Source organism: Lampetra planeri, chromosome 68 (genome assembly GCF_965212315.1).
Source record: "Lampetra planeri chromosome 68, kcLamPlan1.2.h2, whole genome shotgun sequence".
NCBI classification, from domain to species: Eukaryota; Metazoa; Chordata; class Hyperoartia; order Petromyzontiformes; family Petromyzontidae; genus Lampetra; species Lampetra planeri.
In genome coordinates this window covers 128,867-149,912 of record NC_136173.1, presented here as the reverse complement: position 1 = coordinate 149,912, position 21,046 = coordinate 128,867, and the positions used below count along the sequence as shown (strand labels likewise).

General features: G+C 54.2%; 1 protein-coding gene across 1 annotated transcript in view; it reads left to right on the top strand.

Annotated features, from left to right (window-relative positions):
• Positions 1–367: 367 nt before the first annotated feature.
• LOC144737341 (uncharacterized) overlaps positions 368–21,046 on the top strand; it is a 40,683-nt gene continuing 20,004 nt past the window's right edge. The window contains exons 1-2 of the mRNA XM_078620001.1: positions 368–382; positions 1,083–1,213. Coding sequence (XP_078476127.1) covers positions 368–382; positions 1,083–1,213 — 146 coding nt within the window. The remainder of the gene's footprint in view (positions 383–1,082; positions 1,214–21,046) is intronic.

Below are 21,046 nucleotides of genomic sequence, written 5' to 3'. Positions count from 1 at the left end.
GTGCGCTCGTAACGTGGGTGGTCGATGTTTCCGCGGGTGCACGCTCCGCTCTGTCGCTGTGGAAACGCGTGCTGCGTGAGGGTTCACACCCACCGTAAACACCTGTCCCACGGCCCCTTTAGACGAGCGTTATCACCGCTCACGACGGCCGCGCGTGTGCGAGCAACGCCACTGCCCTCCGACCTCCGACCCCCAGCGGCCATGCGATTTCTAGAGCGTGCACGGAGTTGAGCGGTAGCGTGCAGGTAGTTATTACCAATGTTTGAGGGAAGGCACGCAGAGGGTGTTTGAATGAACAAGGGGGCTAAGGGACCAGCCGAGAGTTATGTCTCACAGAGAGGAATCGGGGGGCAGTAGCCCCCACAAAATGGTGTCAGAAGCGGTACGATCCCCCGCACCTCCAAGGGAGAGAGGCGCTTCACCCCACGCTAAGGTAAGACATGTATTCACCGGGCGAGGGATTCCTTCATGGAAATTGTTCGCCCGCAGCATGACGTGTGCTAAAGATATTAATGGCTGGACGGACGCGCAGGCGTTTACAGCAGCTTAATATGCATTTGGATGGGCGGGCAGCCGACTTTCTGGAAGCTTTACCCGCAAGCACACAAACTCAGTGGGGGGAAGTAATACGCCGGCTCCACCTGCGCTTCGTCGCGAGTGATGAGGAGGAGGCGCAGCCCGGCGAAGACTTTCGCGATTATGCCGAGGACGTGCGCTCGCTAACACAGATTGCACACCCGGGGCACGCGACAGAGATAATTGAGGATTCATCTTCTTGGTTCTTTCGGTAAAGTCACGTAGAATGGAAATAATAAAATAATAAAAATAAAACATAATACAATTCTTTTATAAAATTATTTTATTATGTAGAATTTTTTTTTATTTTATTATTTCCATTTTACGTGACTTTACCGAAAGAACCAAGAAGATGAATCCCTGCAGTCACGAAAGCTTTAAATCTAAATATAATTGAGGATCTCGCCGCCCAGAGGGTCAAGCGGTTTTTGGCTCGCACCTCGTGGTGGCAGCCCAACGTAGACTCTGCACGCCTCCCCTTTGACACCCTTGTCGAGCGCCCGCAGTTCCGAGGGCGGGGACGGGAGGGCGCCGTGGCGAGCCTGCTCCCAGACGAGGAAGAGGAGGAGGAGGAGCTCGCCATCGCGGTGAGGGGACGGGCCAGGGAGCCCCAGAGACCCCGCGAGACAAGCCCGGGGTGGGTAGCCGTGATACGGACCGGCATCGGAGATATTGCCGGCCGGGTAAACCGAATGGACGATAAGGTAACCCAAGTAGGTGAGAGGGTAACCCAAGGAGGTTAGAGGGTAACCCAAGTAGACGACAAAATGAGCCGAAGTATGAGCAAGCTGCAGTCTTCCTTTGATACCATCCAGTCCGAGGTGGGGGAGCTCCACTCCACGGCAGGAGGGCCAACTGGAAGGGTAGCCCGACTAGAAGCAGAGTATGAGCAGCGGCGCACGGGGGGAGGAGGGAGTGGGCAGAGAGCCCACTACAGAGCGTGGGTGCGTGGGTGGGTGGGTGTGTGGTGTGGGTGGAGTGGGTGGAGTGGGTGGGTGGGTGCGTGGGTGGGTGCGTGGGGGGGGGGTTGGTGGGTGCGTGAGTTGGTGGGTGGGTGAGTGGGCGCATGGGGGGGGGGGTTGGTGGATGTGTGGGTGGGTGCGTGGGTTGGTGGGTGGGTGAGTGCGTGGGTGAGTGTGTGGGTGGGGTGGGTGGGTGGGGTGGGTGTGTGGGTGGGTGGGGTGGGTGGGTGGTGTGGGTGGAGTGGGTGGGTGGGTGTGTGGGTGGGGCAGTGGCGCACTGGGGGAGGAGGGAGTGGGCAGAGAGCCCACTACAGAGCCGCCACCCTTCCCCCTGCATGCCATACATGCGACCAACGGGGACACCGAGTGAGGGACTGTCCTCAGATGGATTGGAGCCCCATCGACTCGCGTGACAGCGCGAGTCGATAGGGCTCCAATCCATGGCCATCATTTTCTCCATTGGCAATTATAACGAATGATTCATTCCATCACGCCCGTACCGGCAACGCATTCCAGGTGAGGGAGTAAACGTCGCCTAGCCAACGCTCACCCCACCCACCCACAACCACAACCACAACCAAAGACAGAGATCCCCCGTATAGCTTGCACAGACGCTTGGGGAAAGTGCTGTTAGCGAGTAGTAAGGGGTTGGTGGCCAGTACCACGCCCGGCCGCCTTTGTCTCCCCAGTGGCGATGTTCACTACACCAGGCCCAACACCGGTTCGGATAAATGGCGAGCGGTGGTGTTTGTTTGTCCGTGAGCTCGACTCGAACTCGGCGGCCATTGCCAGGGGTTGGTAGCGCACTCTCCCGCCGCTCCCCGTCGCCAACCGCTGACGTCACAGCCGTGGCCACGCCCTCCTGCGCATGCTAATGTAGCTGACGTCACAGCCGTGGCCACGCCCTCCTGCGCATGCTAATGTGGCTGACGTCACAGTCGTGGCCACGCCCTCCTGCGCATGCTAATGTAGCTGACGTCACAGTCGTGGCCACGCCCTCCTGCGCATGCTAATGTAGCTGACGTCACAGTCGTGGCCACGGGGCAGACGTCACTCAGCACCGGGTCCATCATCCGTTGCAGCAGCAGCAGCGGCGGCGGTGGCGACCTGAGGGCGCTGCTCCGAACCGTCGGACAACAGAGGGTAGGTCACTGCATCATGACCATCGCCACCGACGCCGCGTTGTTGCAGGATTTGATGGATATGCGACAGAATGAATGATGAATTACGTTAAGGTTTTAGGCTTATATACAACACACACTATACACTACACTGTTATACACTATACATGACACTATACACTACACTATACACTACACTATCCACTACACTACACTGCTATACACTACACTATACACTATACTATACACTACACACTACAATACTATACACTATGCTATAGTATACACTATCCACACAACACTATACACTACTACACACGACACATTATTCACTACACTAATATATACTACAGTAAACACTCCACTAATATACACTACACTAAAGCATACACTACACTATACACTAGACTACACACACTACAGTATACACTACACTAAACACTACACTATACACTACACTATACACTACACACTACAGCATACGCTATACACTACACACTACACTACACACTATACACTAAACCCTACACACTATACTATACACTACACTATACACTACACACTACACTATACACTACGCACTACACTATACACAACACTATAAACTATGCACTACAATATACACTACACTATACACTACACACTACACTATACACTACACTATACACTACACTATACACTATGCACTACAATATACACTACACTATACACTACACTATACACTACGCACTACACTATACACCACACTATACACTATGCACTACAATATACACTACACTATACACTACACACTACACTATACACTACACTATACACTACACTATACACTATGCACTACAATATACACTACACTATACACTACACAACACACTTAGAACTACACTATACACTACACTATACACTACGAACTACATCATACACTACACTATACACTAGACTACTATACATTACACACTACACTATACACTACAGCATACACTACACTATACAATACACTACACTGTACATTACACTACACACACTATACACTACCCTAATATACACTACACTAATATACACTACACTATACACTACACTACTATACACTACACTACATACACTACTATACACTACACTATACACTACACACACTACACTATACACTACACACACTACACTATACACTACACTACACACTACTCTATACACTACACACACTACACTACACACTACACCACAATCATCGACTAAACAACTACTATTCGCGTCTCTACTCCCCACCCCCACCGCCCCGTGCCTCCGATTAGCCACCACCCCCCACCACCACCCACCCCCCACCAGCCCCCACCATCCCCACCACCACCCCCCACCACCACCCCCCACCACCACCCCCAACCCCCACCACCCCCCACCACCACCCACCCCCCACCACCCCCCACCACCCCCCACCACTACCCCCCTCCACCACCACACTCCCACCACCAACCACCCCCCACCACTACCCCTCTCCACCACCACACCCCCACCCCCCAACACCACCCCCCACCACCCCCCACCACCCACCACTACCCCCCACCAGCCCCTACTCCCCACCAGCCCCCACCACCACTAGGGGCGAGGCAGCGCTGCTGCTGCACGGACAGTCATGGAGCACCTCCTCGTTGGGGTTCTGCTGTGGGCGTGCGTGGCAGGTGGGTGGGGTGGGTGCGTGGGTGTGTGGGTGGGTGGGTGTGTGGGTGTGTGTGTGGGTGTGTGTGTGGGTGTGTGTGTGGGTGTGTGTGTGTGTGGGAGGGTGTGTGGGTGTGTGGGTGGGTGGATGTGTGGGTGGGTGTGTGTGTGGGTGGGTGTGTGTGTGGGTGGGTGTGTGTGTGGGTGGGTGTGTGTGTGGGTGGGTGTGTGTGTGGGTGGGTGTGTGTGTGGGTGTGTGTGTGGGTGTGTGTGTGTGTGGGAGGGTGTGTGGTTGTGTGTGGAGGGTGTTTGACGTCAAGCAGCTGCCTGTCGCCCACCAGCAGCATCCGCGATGATTGGGTTCGAGTTCAATGTTGTTGTGTCGTCGCTGAAACACCGCCACCACCCGACACAGCCAACTAGTACAGCTGTTGTTGTTGTTGTTGTTGCTGCTACTGCTGCTGTTGTTGTTGCTACTGCTGCTGTTGGTGTTGCTACTACTGCTGTTGTTGTTGCTACTGCTGCTGTTGTTGTTGCTACTGCTGCTGTTGTTGTTGCTACTACTGCTGTTGGTGTTGCTACTGCTGCTGTTGTTGTTGCTACTGCTGCTGTTGTTGTTGCTACTGCTGCTGTTGTTGTTGCTACTGCTGCTGTTGGTGTTGCTACTGCTGCTGTTGTTGTTGCTACTGCTGCTGTTGTTGTTGCTACTGCTGCTGTTGTTGTTGCTACTGCTGCTGTTGTTGTTGCTACTGCTGCTGTTGGTGTTGCTACTACTGCTGTTGGTGTTGCTACTGCTGCTGTTGTTGTTGCTACTGCTGCTGTTGTTGTTGCTACTGCTGCTGTTGTTGTTGCTACTGCTGCTGTTGTTGTTGCTACTGCTGCTGTTGGTGTTGCTACTGCTGCTGCTGTTGTTGTTGCTACTGCTGCTGTTGTTGTTGCTACTGCTGCTGTTGTTGTTGCTACTGCTGCTGTTGGTGTTGCTACTACTGCTGCTGTTGGTGTTGCTACTACTGCTGCTGTTGTTGTTGCTACTGCTGCTGTTGTTGTTGCTACTGCTGCTGTTGGTGTTGCTACTACTGCTGTTGGTGTTGCTACTGCTGCTGTTGTTGCTACTACTGCTGCTGTTGGTGTTGCTACTGCTGCTGTTGGTGTTGTTGTTGTTGCTACTGCTACTACTGCTGTTGTTGTTGTTGTTGTTGTTGTTGCTACTGCTGCTGTTGTTGTTGTTGCTGCTGTTGTTGTTGTTGCTGCTGTTGCTGTTGTTGCTGCTGTTGCTGTTGTTGCTGCTGCTGCTGTTGTTGTTGCTGCTTCTGTTGTTGTTGCTGCTGCTTCTGTTGTTGTTGCTGCTGCTGCTGTTGTTGTTGCTGCTTCTGTTGTTGTTGTTGTTGTTGTTGCTACTACTGCTGCTGTTGTTGTTGCTACTGCTGCTGTTGTTGTTGCTGCTGCTTCTGTTGTTGTTGCTGCTGCTTCTGTTGTTGTTGCTCCTTCTGTTGTTGTTGTTGTTGTTGCTACTACTGCTGCTGTTGTTGTTGCTACTGCTGCTGTTGTTGTTGCTACTGCTGTTGTTGTTGTTGTTGCTACTGCTGCTGTTGTTGTTGTTGCTACTGCTGCTGTTGTTGTTGTTGCTACTGCTGTTGTTGTTGTTGCTACTGCTGCTGTTGTTGTTGTTGCTACTGCTGCTGTTGTTGTTGTTGCTACTGCTGTTGTTGTTGTTGTTGCTACTGCTGCTGTTGTTGTTGCTACTGCTGCTGTTGTTGTTGTTGTTGTTGCTACTGCTGTTGTTGTTGTTGTTGCTACTGCTGTTGTTGTTGTTGCTACTGCTGCTGTTGTTGTTGCTACTGCTGCTGTTGTTGTTGTTGCTACTGCTGCTGTTGTTGTTGTTGCTACTGCTGTTGTTGTTGCTACTGCTGCTGTTGTTGCTGCTGTTGTTGTTGTTGCTACTGCTGTTGTTGTTGTTGTTGCTACTGCTGTTGTTGTTGTTGCTACTGCTGCTGTTGTTGCTGCTGTTGTTGTTGTTGCTGCTGCTGCTGTTGTTGCTGCTGTTGTTGTTGCTACTGTTGTTGTTGTTGCTACTGCTGTTGTTGTTGTTGCTACTGCTGCTGTTGTTGCTGCTGTTGTTGTTGTTGCTACTGCTGCTGTTGTTGCTGCTGTTGTTGTTGTTGCTACTGCTGTTGTTGTTGTTGTTGCTACTGCTGTTGTTGTTGTTGCTACTGCTGCTGTTGTTGCTGCTGCTCTTGTTGTTGCTGCTGCTGCTGTTGTTGTTGCTACTTCTGCTGCTGCTACTGCTGCTATTGCTACTGCTGTTGTTGCTACTGCTGCTGCTACTCCTGCTGTTGCTACTGCTGCTGTTGTTGCTACAACTACTACTGCTGCTGTTGTTGTTGTTGCTACTGCTGCTGCTGTTGTTGCTACTGCTGTTGCTGCTGCTACTAGTACTGCTCCTGCTACTCCTTTTGCTACTGTTGCTGCTGCTACTGCTGCTAGTGTTGGTGCTGATACTACTGCTGCTGCTACCGCTGCTAATACTTTCATAGTGTGTAGTGTATATGTAATGTAGTAACTCCACGGGAAACGACTTCACGGGTAACACACTCTTTATTTTATCAAACTTGGTTACAGGTGACTAACACCTACTTTGTATCTCGGGTGACAAACACCCACTTCGCTACTTGGCGACTAACGCCCACTGAGTTACTCGGATGACCAACATCCACTTAGTACTCGGGTGACAAACACCCACTTAGCTACTTGGCGACTAACGCCCACTGAGTTACTCGGATGACCAACATCCACTTAGTACTCGGGTGACAAACACCCACTTAGCTACTTGGCGACTAACGCCCACTGAGCTACTCGGATGACCAACATCCTCTTAGCTACTTGGCGACTAACGCCACTGAGCTACTCGGATGACCAACATCCACTTAGTACTCGGGTGACAAACACCCACTTAGCTACTTGGCGACTAACGCCCACTGAGCTACTCGGATGACCAACATCCACTTAGCTACTCGGCGACTAACGCCACTGAGCTACTCGGATGACCAACATCCACTTAGCTACTCGGCGACTAACGCCACTGAGCTACTCGGCTTCACTAGGTCTTCAGCTCCGTCTTCGGGTCTTCAACTGGGTAACTCTCCCCGAGTGCTCTCGCGCGTCCCCCTTTATACCCCACCTGCGGACGTCGCTGCGAGCACCCACTTATTCGACCAATCGCCGGGTGCTGGCTACGATCCTCTTTTCCCACATCTCATCGTGCCTCACCACTCACTCCGCGCCGCCTCGTCATCTGTCACTCCCGGCGCGCGCGTCCACACCACGCCCACAACGCGTGCCCAACCCCGCACCCCGCGCCGCCCCGTGATCCATCACTGTCACAGTCGGCGCACGTCAATACCACCACTACATCACCCCCTACCACATAGCTCGCAGCCGCCCCGGCTGCTACAAAAATTACAAACCCTCCCTGTGTGCCCCGTAACACAACACAACAACAAGAACAACAACTAAGCTAACAACACAACACGACGCGAACACCACCATCCGCAACCCTCAACCAATGCCACCGCGACAACAGAACAATATATACAAACCGGCGAGTGACAATAGCAATGTGTATACAAAAAAAAAATAAATGGAAATTTTTTTTTTTTTTCTTTCGACTCGTGCAGTGTCCCCTTTTCTTCCGAGCGTCCCTACAACGGGACATTATCCCGGCAGAGGGGAACACCGGGCGAGCTCGGTGTAGAGCACAAAAAAAACCCGTCCTCATGAAAATTGTTGAGACCTAGCCCGAGTCCGCCTTGCCGGTCCGTCGTACGGCACCAGACGCGGTTGAACGTCCGGTGGTGCCGGCGGTTCAGGAAGACATCGGCCAGGCATCGAGGACTCGTGCGTGCCCCGGGGTTCAGGCTCTCGATGGTCAGCAGCCGTCAAGCCCGAGGCACCTGGGGGTGGGTCAGGTGGAGACACGTGAGGATCAGCCTGCGACACCTCCCTCCCCGAGTCGACGGTCACATCACACGCCCGGTCGTCACGGCACAGAACGGGGTCACACGGTGCCGCATAGGGCTTCAGTCGGGAGGGGTGCACATACCAACGGCGTTTCCCCCATTTAATCTGTATACTCTGGGGCCGTGCAACCCGCACAATTTCCACCGGTCCCCTCCAAGGTCTCAACAACTTGGGGGACGTAGCCAACGGTGCATGTGAACAATGCAGCCAGGCCTTATCGCCTGGTTTCCAATCATGCGTATGCACCCTCCGCTCATGCAATTTCTCGTTTGCAATTTGCCGCGACCGCGAATTCAACCTTGCCCCCTCCCGCGCTTCAGTCAATTTGGCGATATTAAATTTGATGTGGTCTGCCAATTTAGATTTTGCACGTGGCTGGGAAATCCCCAGTTGGACGTCCATGGCCGGATCGGCCTCCCGCCCATACATAAGAAAAAATGGGGAAAACCCTGTCGCCGCATGAGGGGCCATTCGATAGGCCGCGAGTACCCCCGGCACCTGTAAGTCCCAATCAACCTGATCGTCGCAGACCTGTTGGCACAACATAGACGTAATCGTTCTGTTCAGACGCTCAACCATCCCGTCAGTCTGCGGGTGGTAGGGGGAAGTACGCACTTTCTTTGTACCCAACAGGTCGCACACCTCGCGCAACAAAACGCTCGAAAAATTCTTCCCTTGATCCGTCAGCAAGCGTTCGGGGGCGCCCTTGTCCAACACATAACCCTGGACAAAGGCGTCCGCCACCGCCGCAGCCGACTGGTTGGCGAGCGGCCATGCCATAGGCCATCGGGTGAAGTATTCCACGCCAACCAGCAGGAACCTATTTCCCCTTGGTGTAACCGGAAAGGGCCCCAAGATGTCCAACGCTACCAATTCGTTTATACGCGAAACCTGAATGGATTGCAGCGGTGGATTAGCCGCCAATGGTGGCGGTTTCCTTTTGGCGCACTCTACGCATCCCTTAAGAATATTCGCCACGTCGTTACCCATCCCCGGCCAATAATAGTCTCGCTGGATTAGGGCGAGCGTTTTGTGAAAACCCAGATGCATGAGCCGTTCATGAGCTGCCAGAACAATCCTACCCCGCATAGCAACAGGCACCACGAGCACGTGACGCCGGGACATGTTGTCCCACCTCATCAACAGGCCCTGTCTGCACACCCAGGAACCGACCCGCGCCTCCCCTTGTTCGGGAGCGCCAACTTTCCGACGCAGCGTAAGTAGGGAGCTGTTGGACATCTGGAGGCGGCCCCACTTAATGAGGGGCAACGACAACAGCGAATCCCTCCCCGTGGGGGCGTCCTCTCCCGGGGTGTCAGTGGCGGCGAGCGCAACTCCAGGGGCGCCGGCGACCGGGGGTTTGCACCGCGCTGATCCCAACAAACATGTGCAGTCCGTGCACGGCGGCAACCGCGACAAGGCGTCCGCGTTTGAGTGCCGCAACCCTTTTCGGTAAATCGTCGTGAATTGGTAGTCTTGAAGGACCTCCAACCATCGGGACAATTGGCCCGATGGCTGCGCCACGCGCATAGCGTATTGTAGAGCCGCATGGTCCGTCCGGACCGTAAAATGACGGCCGTAAAGATACGGCCTGAATTGCTGTGTAAAAAACACAATGGCTAACAATTCACGACGAGTTACGCAATAGCGTTGTTCTGCGGGGGAAAGAACCCTACTACCGTAGGCGACCACCCGTTCAACCCCCCCGACCAACTGTGAGAGCACCCCCCCGATACCCGTATTGCTGGCGTCCGTGTCAAGCAAAAACGGTTGTGTGAAATCGGGGTAACACAAGGGGGGAGCCTGCACCAAAGCGTCACGGAGGGAGCAGAACGCATCCTCCTCCTCTGCCCCCCAGTGAAACCTCACACCCTTAGCCGTCAAAGCGTGCAGGGGCTTGGCTATGGTGGCAAATTGCTTGACAAAACGACGGTAATAGGAGGCAAAACCAATGAAACTACGAACCTCCGTGACCGAGGTTGGCGTTGGCCATGAGCTGACGCAATGCGTCTTAGCAGGGTCCGTCGAGATCCCTGAACGACTCACGATATGGCCCAAATACCTGACAGATTCCCGAAGCAGAAAACATTTAGCCGGTTTAAATTTTAGCTTAGCGGAACGCATCCTGAGGAACACCGCTCTCAGTCGCTGGAGGTGCTCCTCGAAAGTCCGACTAAAGACGATAATATCGTCAAGATAAATCAAACAGGTATCCCATTGGAGGCCTGACAAAACCAATTCCATGAGTCTCTGGAACGTGGCGGGGGCGGAATGTAAGCCCATGGGCAAACGGTTGAATTCAAAAAGGCCCCCAGGTGTGCGGAAAGCAGTTTTAGGTTTAGACTCGTTATCGAGTGGCAATTGCCAAAATCCAGAAAGCAGATCGAGTGTGGAAAAAAACTGCGCTCCCGCCAAGGCATCCAGCGACTCATCCATCCTGGGGAGCGGATACGCATCCGCCATCGAGATTTTGTTTAAGCGGCGGAAATCGACACAAAACCGCAAGGACCCGTCCTGTTTCTTTACTAGGACAATAGGAGCACCCCACGGACTAGAAGAGGGCGAAATGATATCGGCCGCCAACATATCATTAACCGCCGATTGCACATGTTCCTTCTCGGCCGGGCTGAGCCGGAAAGGATTCTGACGAATAGGGGCCGCGTCCCCTGTAGCTATGTGGTGGCGCAACAGGTCAGTGCAGCCGATATCGTACTTATGTTTGCTGAACACGTCAGCAAACTCGATGAGCAAACCCCTCAATGCTCCCAATTGCACCCCGGACAAGTTAGCAGAACCCGCACACAGCGAGTCCAACCACTCAGTCCCCTCATCACTTTGAGGATGCGACTCGACAGTAAAATCTGCTTGAGCCACGAGCCGTTCCTCAACGGGCAGCGGCGCGGCGTGAGCCAGCACCGTTCCCTGCGCAATTACGGCCGGCCGCGACCCCGTATTCAGGACCATTATGAACGGCTCACTGTCCCCTCTCACCATGGTTTGAGCAACCGCTAAGTCGAGGCCCTTACTGGCTCTGTTTGACGGCCCCAACAGCACCCCCTGTGCCTCCGCACCCACCTCGAGTGGCTTCCTGAACCGAAGGGGTACTAACATTTGCGATCCCGGGGGTACCCGTACAGTGTGAGTCGCCAGCGCCTGCACCGTCGCACAAACCGTGCGCACTTTGATAGGGCTCGACAAGAAGGCAACCCGCCGACCTGACGGAAGCTCTATGCAGGCCTGATCAATAAGAATTTTGATGGGCATTTTTGACAAAAAGTCCGTACCTAGCAAACAGGGAACGGCCAGCGATGATGATACAAAAATAGGGCCCGCTAATTTAATGTCCCCAATGCAAATAGTCGCCCGAATCTGGCCGATGATCCCCAGGGATCCCCCATTCGCCGCATAAAATGGCACGTCTACCGGCAGAAGGGGTCTACTTTGGACGGGAAGGATGTTATAAATAAGGTCCGAGATGATGGTGGCCGACGCACCCGTGTCAACAAGCACCCGGACCTCAACCCCGTCAATGAACCCCGTTACCACGGACGACCCGGCTGACGCAGCCACGATCCTGTGGGCCAATTCGGACCACTCGACTGCTTGCGGGCCGCGTACGGACCCCCCCCGCCGAATTGAACCCCCGGCACCCAGCCGCGAACCCCCCACCGCGAAGCGGCGACCCGAATGTGCCGTGTTTGTGGACCGAACGTGTGAGGTGCCGCGACTTGCCGGGTTTTGTTGGGATGACTTGTGGCCCTGGTCGTCGTCCCGACGTGGTCCTGCGGTGCGCGGACGCGGGGCCCGGCACCCGGCTGCGACGTGACCCCGAAGGCCGCAGTTGTAGCAGACGACGGACGTCGTAGGTTTCGGTTGCTCCAGCTTGCGGGGCGAACGTGTGGGCGAACGACCTCCCGTTCTCCACTCCCCCGGACACGGTGCAGCGAAGGCCCGCTCCTGCACCGCAGCTGGCTGAGGTTCGGCGATCGTGGCGGCCAGTGCCGCATTCCCCGGCCATTTGCAGACGACCCCCGGCTTGCGTTTGAGGACCTCGTACGCGTGAATGCTCGTGGCGATCGCCAGGGAGCAGATCTCCATCTCGTCTGCCACGTTGATGGGGACCCCCAACTCGTGGGCCAACACCAGCAGCTGCTCCGTCACCATGGCGTCCTTCCCCTCCTTATCCATGCGGGGAAAAGCCGCGTCCGCCAAGGCGAGCAGTGCCGTGCGGTAGGCTAGCGTCGTTTCCCCAGCCACCTTCCGCCGATCGTAGAACTGGTGGCGGCACGTGGAGGGCGGCCCGAACACCTTCGCCATCAGGTGTAGTGCGGCCTGGAGCGTAGAGCGGGACGACCTTGCAGCAGATGTGAAGGCTGCAAGTGCGTCGTCGTCAAGCATCGCTGGCAACGCACGCAGGGCAGTGGTGTCGGACCACCCCGACATCTCCTGATGAGCGAGAAACCTTCGTTGGAAGGCTCCCCAGTCGCCCCCATCCGCCTTGAACGCCGACAGCGCGGGCAATCTTTGCTGGAGGACCCGATCGTCGTCGACGTCGGAGAGATTTTCCCGCGCTCCGCTGGAGTTGTGTAAAATGTCGGCTCGGTTGTCAGGCGCAAAATGGAGGGCTCCGGCGCGCGCCGATGACGTGGGCTGCGCTGCGCGGAGGTGTCCGGCCACGTGGCGTCCGTCTTTCCCGCCAATCGGTGGCGGCCCCCCAAAAACGGCGGCAACTTCCAGGCTTTTGGCGCGAAGCGCCCTTTGGCGGGAATCCTCCACCGTCGCTTCCTCCACGACCCCCGCAGCCGTTTTTTCCGCTCGCCGGAACGGAGATGTCGGCCAAGACAGCGGCGGCGGCGAGTAGCAACTCCGCCAAGCGGGCGTGCGCGTCCTGGAGGCCGGTGTCGGAGGCAAGCGGAGCGTCGGCCATCACCGCGAAGTGCTGCATCGGCGGCAACTCCTCGTCCTCTACTCCCGAGGTCGGTGTCCCCGGTACGCCGTCGTCATCCCGACCTCGCTCGTGGGTACGGGTAGTCTTCCTTGTGTCCATACTTCTTGAAGACAGGTTTACTTCTGACGCCAGTTGTAATGTAGTAACTCCACGGGAGACGACTTCACGGGTAACACACTCTTTATTTTATCAAACTTGGTTACAGGTGACTAACACCTACTTTGTATCTCGGGTGACAAACACCCACTTCGCTACTTGGCGACTAACGCCCACTGAGTTACTCGGATGACCAACATCCACTTAGTACTCGGGTGACAAACACCCACTTAGCTACTTGGCGACTAACGCCCACTGAGTTACTCGGATGACCAACATCCACTTAGTACTCGGGTGACAAACACCCACTTAGCTACTTGGCGACTAACGCCCACTGAGCTACTCGGATGACCAACATCCTCTTAGCTACTTGGCGACTAACGCCACTGAGCTACTCGGATGACCAACATCCACTTAGTACTCGGGTGACAAACACCCACTTAGCTACTTGGCGACTAACGCCCACTGAGCTACTCGGATGACCAACATCCACTTAGCTACTCGGCGACTAACGCCACTGAGCTACTCGGATGACCAACATCCACTTAGCTACTCGGCGACTAACGCCACTGAGCTACTCGGCTTCACTAGGTCTTCAGCTCCGTCTTCGGGTCTTCAACTGGGTAACTCTCCCCGAGTGCTCTCGCGCGTCCCCCTTTATACCCCACCTGCGGACGTCGCTGCGAGCACCCACTTATTCGACCAATCGCCGGGTGCTGGCTACGATCCTCTTTTCCCACATCTCATCGTGCCTCACCACTCACTCCGCGCCGCCTCGTCATCTGTCACTCCCGGCGCGCGCGTCCACACCACGCCCACAACGCGTGCCCAACCCCGCACCCCGCGCCGCCCCGTGATCCATCACTGTCACAGTCGGCGCACGTCAATACCACCACTACATATAGTGTAGTGTGTAGTAGTGTATAGTAGTGGAGTGTATAGTAGTGGACTGTATAGTAGTGTAGTGTATAGTGTAGTGTATAGTGTGTAGTGTATAGAGTAGTGTATAGTGTATAGTAGTGGAGTGTATAGTAGTGGACTGTATAGTGTGTAGTGTATAGTGTAGTGTATAGTAGTGTAGTGTATAGTGTAGTGTATAGTAGTGTAAAGTGTAGTGTATAGTGTAGTGTATAGTAGTGTATAGTGTAGTGTATAGTGCAGTGTATAGTGTAGTGTATAGTAGTGTATAGTGTAGTGTATAGTAGTGTAGTGTATAGTGTAGTGTATAGTAGTGTAATGTAAAGTGTAGTGTATAGTAGTGTAGTGTATAGTGTAGTGTATAGTAGTGTAAAGTGTAGTGCATAGTGTAGTGTATAGTAGTGTATAGTGTAGTGTATAGTGTAGTGTATAGTAGTGGATAGTGTAGTGTATAGTGTAGTGTATAGTGTAGTGTATAGTAGTGTATAGTGTAGTGTATAGTAGTGTAGTGTATAGTGTAGTGTATAGTAGTGTAATGTATAGTGTAGTGTATAGTGTAGTGTATAGTGTAGTGTATAGTGTAGTGTATAGTGTAGTGTATAGTAGTGTAAAGTGTAGTGTATAGTGTAGTGTATAGTGTAGTGTATAGTAGTGTATAGTGTAGTGTATAGTGTAGTGTATAGTGTAGTGTATAGTAGTGTATAGTGTAGTGTATAGTAGTGTAGTGTATAGTGTAGTGTATAGTGTAGTGTGTAGTGTATAGTGTAGTGTATAGTAGTGTAGTGTATAGTGTAGTGTATAGTAGTGTAAAGTCTAGTGTATAGTGTAGTGTATAGTAGTGTATAGTGTAGTGCATAGTGTAGTGTATAGTGAAGTGTATAGTGAAGTGTATAGTGTAGTGTATAGTGTAGTGTGTAGTGTAGTGTATAGTGTAGTGTATAGTGTAGTGTATAGTGTAGTGTATAGTGTAGTGTATAGTGTAGTGTGTAGTGTAGTGTATAGTGTAGTGTATAGTGTAGTGTATAGTGTAGTGTATAGTGTAGTGTATAGTGAAGTGTATAGTGAAGTGTATAGTGAAGTGTATAGTGTAGTGTATAGTGTAGTGTGTAGTGTAGTGTATAGTGTAAAGTGTAGTGTATAGTGTAGTGTATAGTGTAGTGTATAGTAGTGTATAGTGTAGTGTGTAGTGTATAGTGTATAGTGTAGTGTATAGTGTAGTGTATAGTGTATAGTGTAGTGTATAGTGTAGTGTATAGTGTAAACCCTGGCTGTGTACAATTTCCAGGTGGCACTGCCCAGACAACACCCACACCAACAGTTACAGCAGCAACAACCATCGCTGCAATCACAACACCTACAACAACTCCAACAACAACCATCGCTACAGGCACAACAGCAACAACAGCAGCAACAACCATCACTGCAATCACAACAGCAACAACAACTCCAGCAACAGCAACAACCATCGCTGCAGGCACAACAGCTACAACAACAATAGCAGCAACAACCATCGCTGCAGGCACAACAGCTACAACAGCAGCAACAACCATCGCTGCAATCACAACAGCTACAACAACAGCAGCAACAACCATCGCTGCAATCACAACAGCTACAACAACAGCAGCAACAACCATCGCTGCAGGCACAACAACTACAACAACAGCAGCAACAACCATCGCTGCAATCACAACAGCTACAACAACAGCAGCAACAACCATCGCTGCAATCACAACAGCTACAACAACAGCAGCAACAACCATCGCTGCAATCACAACAGCTACAACAGCAGCAGCAACAACCATCGCTGCAATCACAACAGCTACAACAACAGCAGCAACAACCATCGCTGCAGGCACAACAGCAACAGCAGCAGCAACAACCATCGCTGCAGGCACAACAGCTACAACAACAGCAGCAACAACCATCGCTACCGGCACAACAGCAACAACAGCAACAACAACAACCATCGCTGCAGGCACAACAGCTACAACAACAACAGCAGCAACAACCATCGCCGCAGTGTCAACAACAGCAGCTCCCACTAAACCCTCAAGAACAGCAGCTTCCACTACAACCTCAACACCACTTACAACCACAGTTGCCCGGACCACAACAGCAGCAACCACTTCAACAACAGCTGCTCCAACTACAACCACAATAGCCGCCACTACAGCCGCGCTTCAAGTACTCACTCATCCACTCACTCACCCACTCACTCACCCACTCACTCACTCACCCCACTCACTCACCCACTCACTCACTCACCCACTCACTCACCCACTCACTCACTCACCCACTCACTCACTCACCCCACTCACTCACTCACCCACTCACTCACCCCCACCCACTCACCACCCACCCACCCCTCACTCACCCACTCACTTCCCACCCACCACTCACCCACCTCACTCACTCACCCACTCACTCACTCACCCACTCACCTCACTCACCCACTCCACTCCACTCACCCACTCACCCACCCACCCACTCACCCACTCACTCACCACCACTCACTCACTCACCCACTCACTCACCCACTCACTCACCCACTCACCCACCCACTCACTCACTCACTCACCCACTCACTCACCCACCCACTCACTCATCCACCACTCACTTACTCACTCACCCACCCACTCACTAACTCACCCACTCACTCACTCACCCACTCACTCACCCACTCACTCACCCACTCACTCACTCACTCACCCACTCACTCACTCACTCACCCACCCACTCACTCACCCACTCACTCACCACCACTCACTCACCCACCCACTCACTCACCCACTCACCCACTCACTCACTCACTCACCCACTCACTCACTCACCCACTCACTCACCCACTCACTCACCCACTCACCCACCTCACTCACTCACCCACTCACTCACTCACTCAGACACTCACTCACTCACCCACTCACTCACCCACTCACCACTCACTCACTCACTCACTCACTCACTCACCCACTCACTCACTCACTCACTCACCCACTCACTCACTCACTCCACTCACCCACTCACACCCACTCACTCACTCACTCACTCACACTCACTCACTCACTGACCCACTCACTCACTCACCCTCACCCACTCCTCACTCACCCACTCACTCCCACCCTCACTCACTCACTCACTCACTCACTCACTCCACCCACTCACCCACTCACTCACTCACTCACCCACTCACCACCCACTCACTCACCTCACTCACTCACTCACTCACTCACCCACTCACCCACTCACCACTCACTCACTCACCCACCACTCACTCACCACTCACTCACTCACCCCACTCACCCACCCACTCACCCACTCACTCACTCACTCACCCACCCACCCACCCACTCACTCACCCACCACTCACCCACTCACTCCAACCCACCCACCCACTCACTCACCACTCACTCACTCACTCACCCACCACCCACTCACTCACCACCCACTCACTCACTCACCCACTCACTCACCTCACCCCACAACTCACCCACTCACCCCCACTCACCTCACTCACCCACTCACTCCACCACTCACCTCACTCACTCACCCACCCACTCACTCACCCACCCACCCACTCACCACCCACCCACTCACTCACCCACCCACCCACTCACCCACACCACCTCACTCACCCACCCACCCACTCACCCCACTCACTCACTCACTCACCCACCTCACCCACTCCACTCACCCACCCACTCACCACTCACTCACCCACCCACCCCACCCACTCACTCACCACTCACTCACTCACTCACCCACCCACTCCACTCACTCACTCACCCACCCACCCACCTCACCCACTCACCACACTCACTCACTCACTCACCACTCACTCACTCACTCACTCACTCACTCACCCACTCACTCACTCACACCCACCACTCACCCACTCACTCCACTCACTCACCCACTCACTCACTCACTCACTCACTCACTCACTCACTCACCACTCACCCACTCACTCACTCACTCACTCCACCCACTCACTCACTCACTCACTCACCCACCCACTCACTCACTCACTCACCCACTCACTCACTCACCCACTCACCACTCACTCACTCACCCTCACACTCACTCACTCACCACCCACTCACTCACCTCACCCACCACTCACTCCACCCACTCACTACTCACTCACCACCCACTCACTCACTCACCCACCACCACTCACCCACTCACTCACCCCTCACTCACCCACTCACTCACCACTCACCCACCACTCACTCACCCACCACTCACTCACCCACCCACTCACTCACCACTCACTCACCCACTCACTCACCCCACTCACTCACTCACCCACTCACCCCTCACTCACTCCACTCACTCACTCACCCACTCACTCACCTCACTCACCCACTCACTCACTCACTCACCCACTCACCACTCACTCACCCTCACTCACCCACTCACTCACTCCACTCACCCACTCACTCACTCACCTCCACCCACTCACTCACTCACTCACCCACTCACTCACTCACTCACCACTCACCCACTCACCTCACTCACCCACTCACTCACCCACTCACTCACTCCACTCACTCACTCACCCACTCACTCACTCACCCTCACCCACTCACCCACCACACTCACCCACTCACCCACTCACTCACTCACTCACCACTCACCACCACCCCTCACCCACTCACCACCCACTCACCCACTCACCACCCACCCTCCACCCACCCACTCACTCACCCACCCACCACCCACTCACTCACCCACCACACACTCACCCACCACTCACTCCCCACCCACTCACCCCACTCACCTCACACCCACTCACCCACTCACACACCACCCACACCCACTCACTCACCAACCCACCCACCCTCACCCACTCACTCACACACCCACCCACCCACCACCACTCACTCACCACTCACTCACTCCCCACTCACTCACCACTCACCACTCACCACCCACTCACTCACTCACTCACCCACTCACTCACCCACTCACCCACTCACTCACCCACTCACTCACTCACTCACCCACTCACTCACTCACCCAACCACTCACTCACCCACTCACTCACTCACTCACCCACCCACTCACCCACTCACTCACTGACCCACCCACTCACCCCACTCACTCACTCACTCACCCACTCACCCACTCACTCACCCACCCACTCACCCACTCACTCACCAACCCACCCACCCACTCACTCACCCACTCACTCACTCACTCACCCACCCACCCACTCACTCACTCACTCACCCACCCACCCACTCACCCACTCACTCACTTACTCACCCACTCACTCATCCACTCACTCACTCACTCACCCACTCACTCACTCACTCACCCACTCACTCACCCACTCACCCACTCACTCACCCACTCACTCACTCACTCACTCACTCACTCACTCACCCACTCACCCCACTCACTCACTCACTCACCCACCCCACCCACTCACTCACTCACTCACTCACCCACCCACTCACTCACTCACTCACTCACTCACGCACCCACTCACTCACTCACTCACCCACTCACTCACTCACTCACCCACTCACTCACTCACTCACTCTCTCACTCACTCACCCACTCACTCACCCACCACCCACTCACCCACTCACCCACTCACCACCCACCCACTCACTCACTCACTCACTCACTCACTCACCCACTCACTCACTCACTGACCCACTCACTCACTCACCCACTCACCCCACTCACCCACCCACCCACTCACTCACTAACTCATCCACTCACTCACTCACCCACTCATTCACCCACTCATTCACCCACTCACCCACTCACTCACCCACCCACTCACACACTCACTCACCCATTCACTCACCCACTCACTCACTCACCCAACCACTCACTCACCCACTCACTCACTCTCACTCACTCACTCACTCACCCACTCACTCACCCCACCACCCACTCACTCACTCACCCACTCACTCACCCACTCACTCACCCACCCACCCACTCACTCACTCACCCACTCACTCACTCACTCACTCACCCACTCACTCATCCACTCACTCACTCACTCACCCACATACTCACTCACTCACTCACCCACTCACTCACCCACTCACTCACTCACCCACTCACCCACTCACTCACTCACTCACCCACCCACCCACCCACCCACCCACCCACTCACCCACTCACTCACTCACTCACCCACCCACTCACTCACTCACTCACGCACCCACTCACTCACTCACTCACCCACTCACTCACTCACTCACTCACTCACTCACTCACCCACTCACTCACTCTCTCACTCACTCACCCACTCACTCACCCACTCACCCACTCACCCACTCACTCACTCACCCACCCACTCACTCACTCACCCACTCACTCACTCACTGACCCACTCACTCACTCACTGACCCACTCACTCACTCACCCACTCACCCCACTCACCCACTAACTTACTCATCCACTCACTCACTCACCCACTCATTCACCCACTCATTCACCCACTCACCCACTCACTCACCCACCCACTCACACACTCACTCACCCATTCACTCACCCACTCACTCACTCACCCAACCACTCACTCACCCACTCACTCACTCACTCACTCACTCACTCACTCACTCACTCACTCACCCACCCACTCACTCACTCACTCACGCACCCACTCACTCACTCACTCACTCACCCACTCACTCACTCACTCACCCACTCACTCACTCACTCACTCACTCACTCTCTCACTCACTCACCCACTCACTCACCCACTCACTCACCCACCCCACTCACTCATCCAC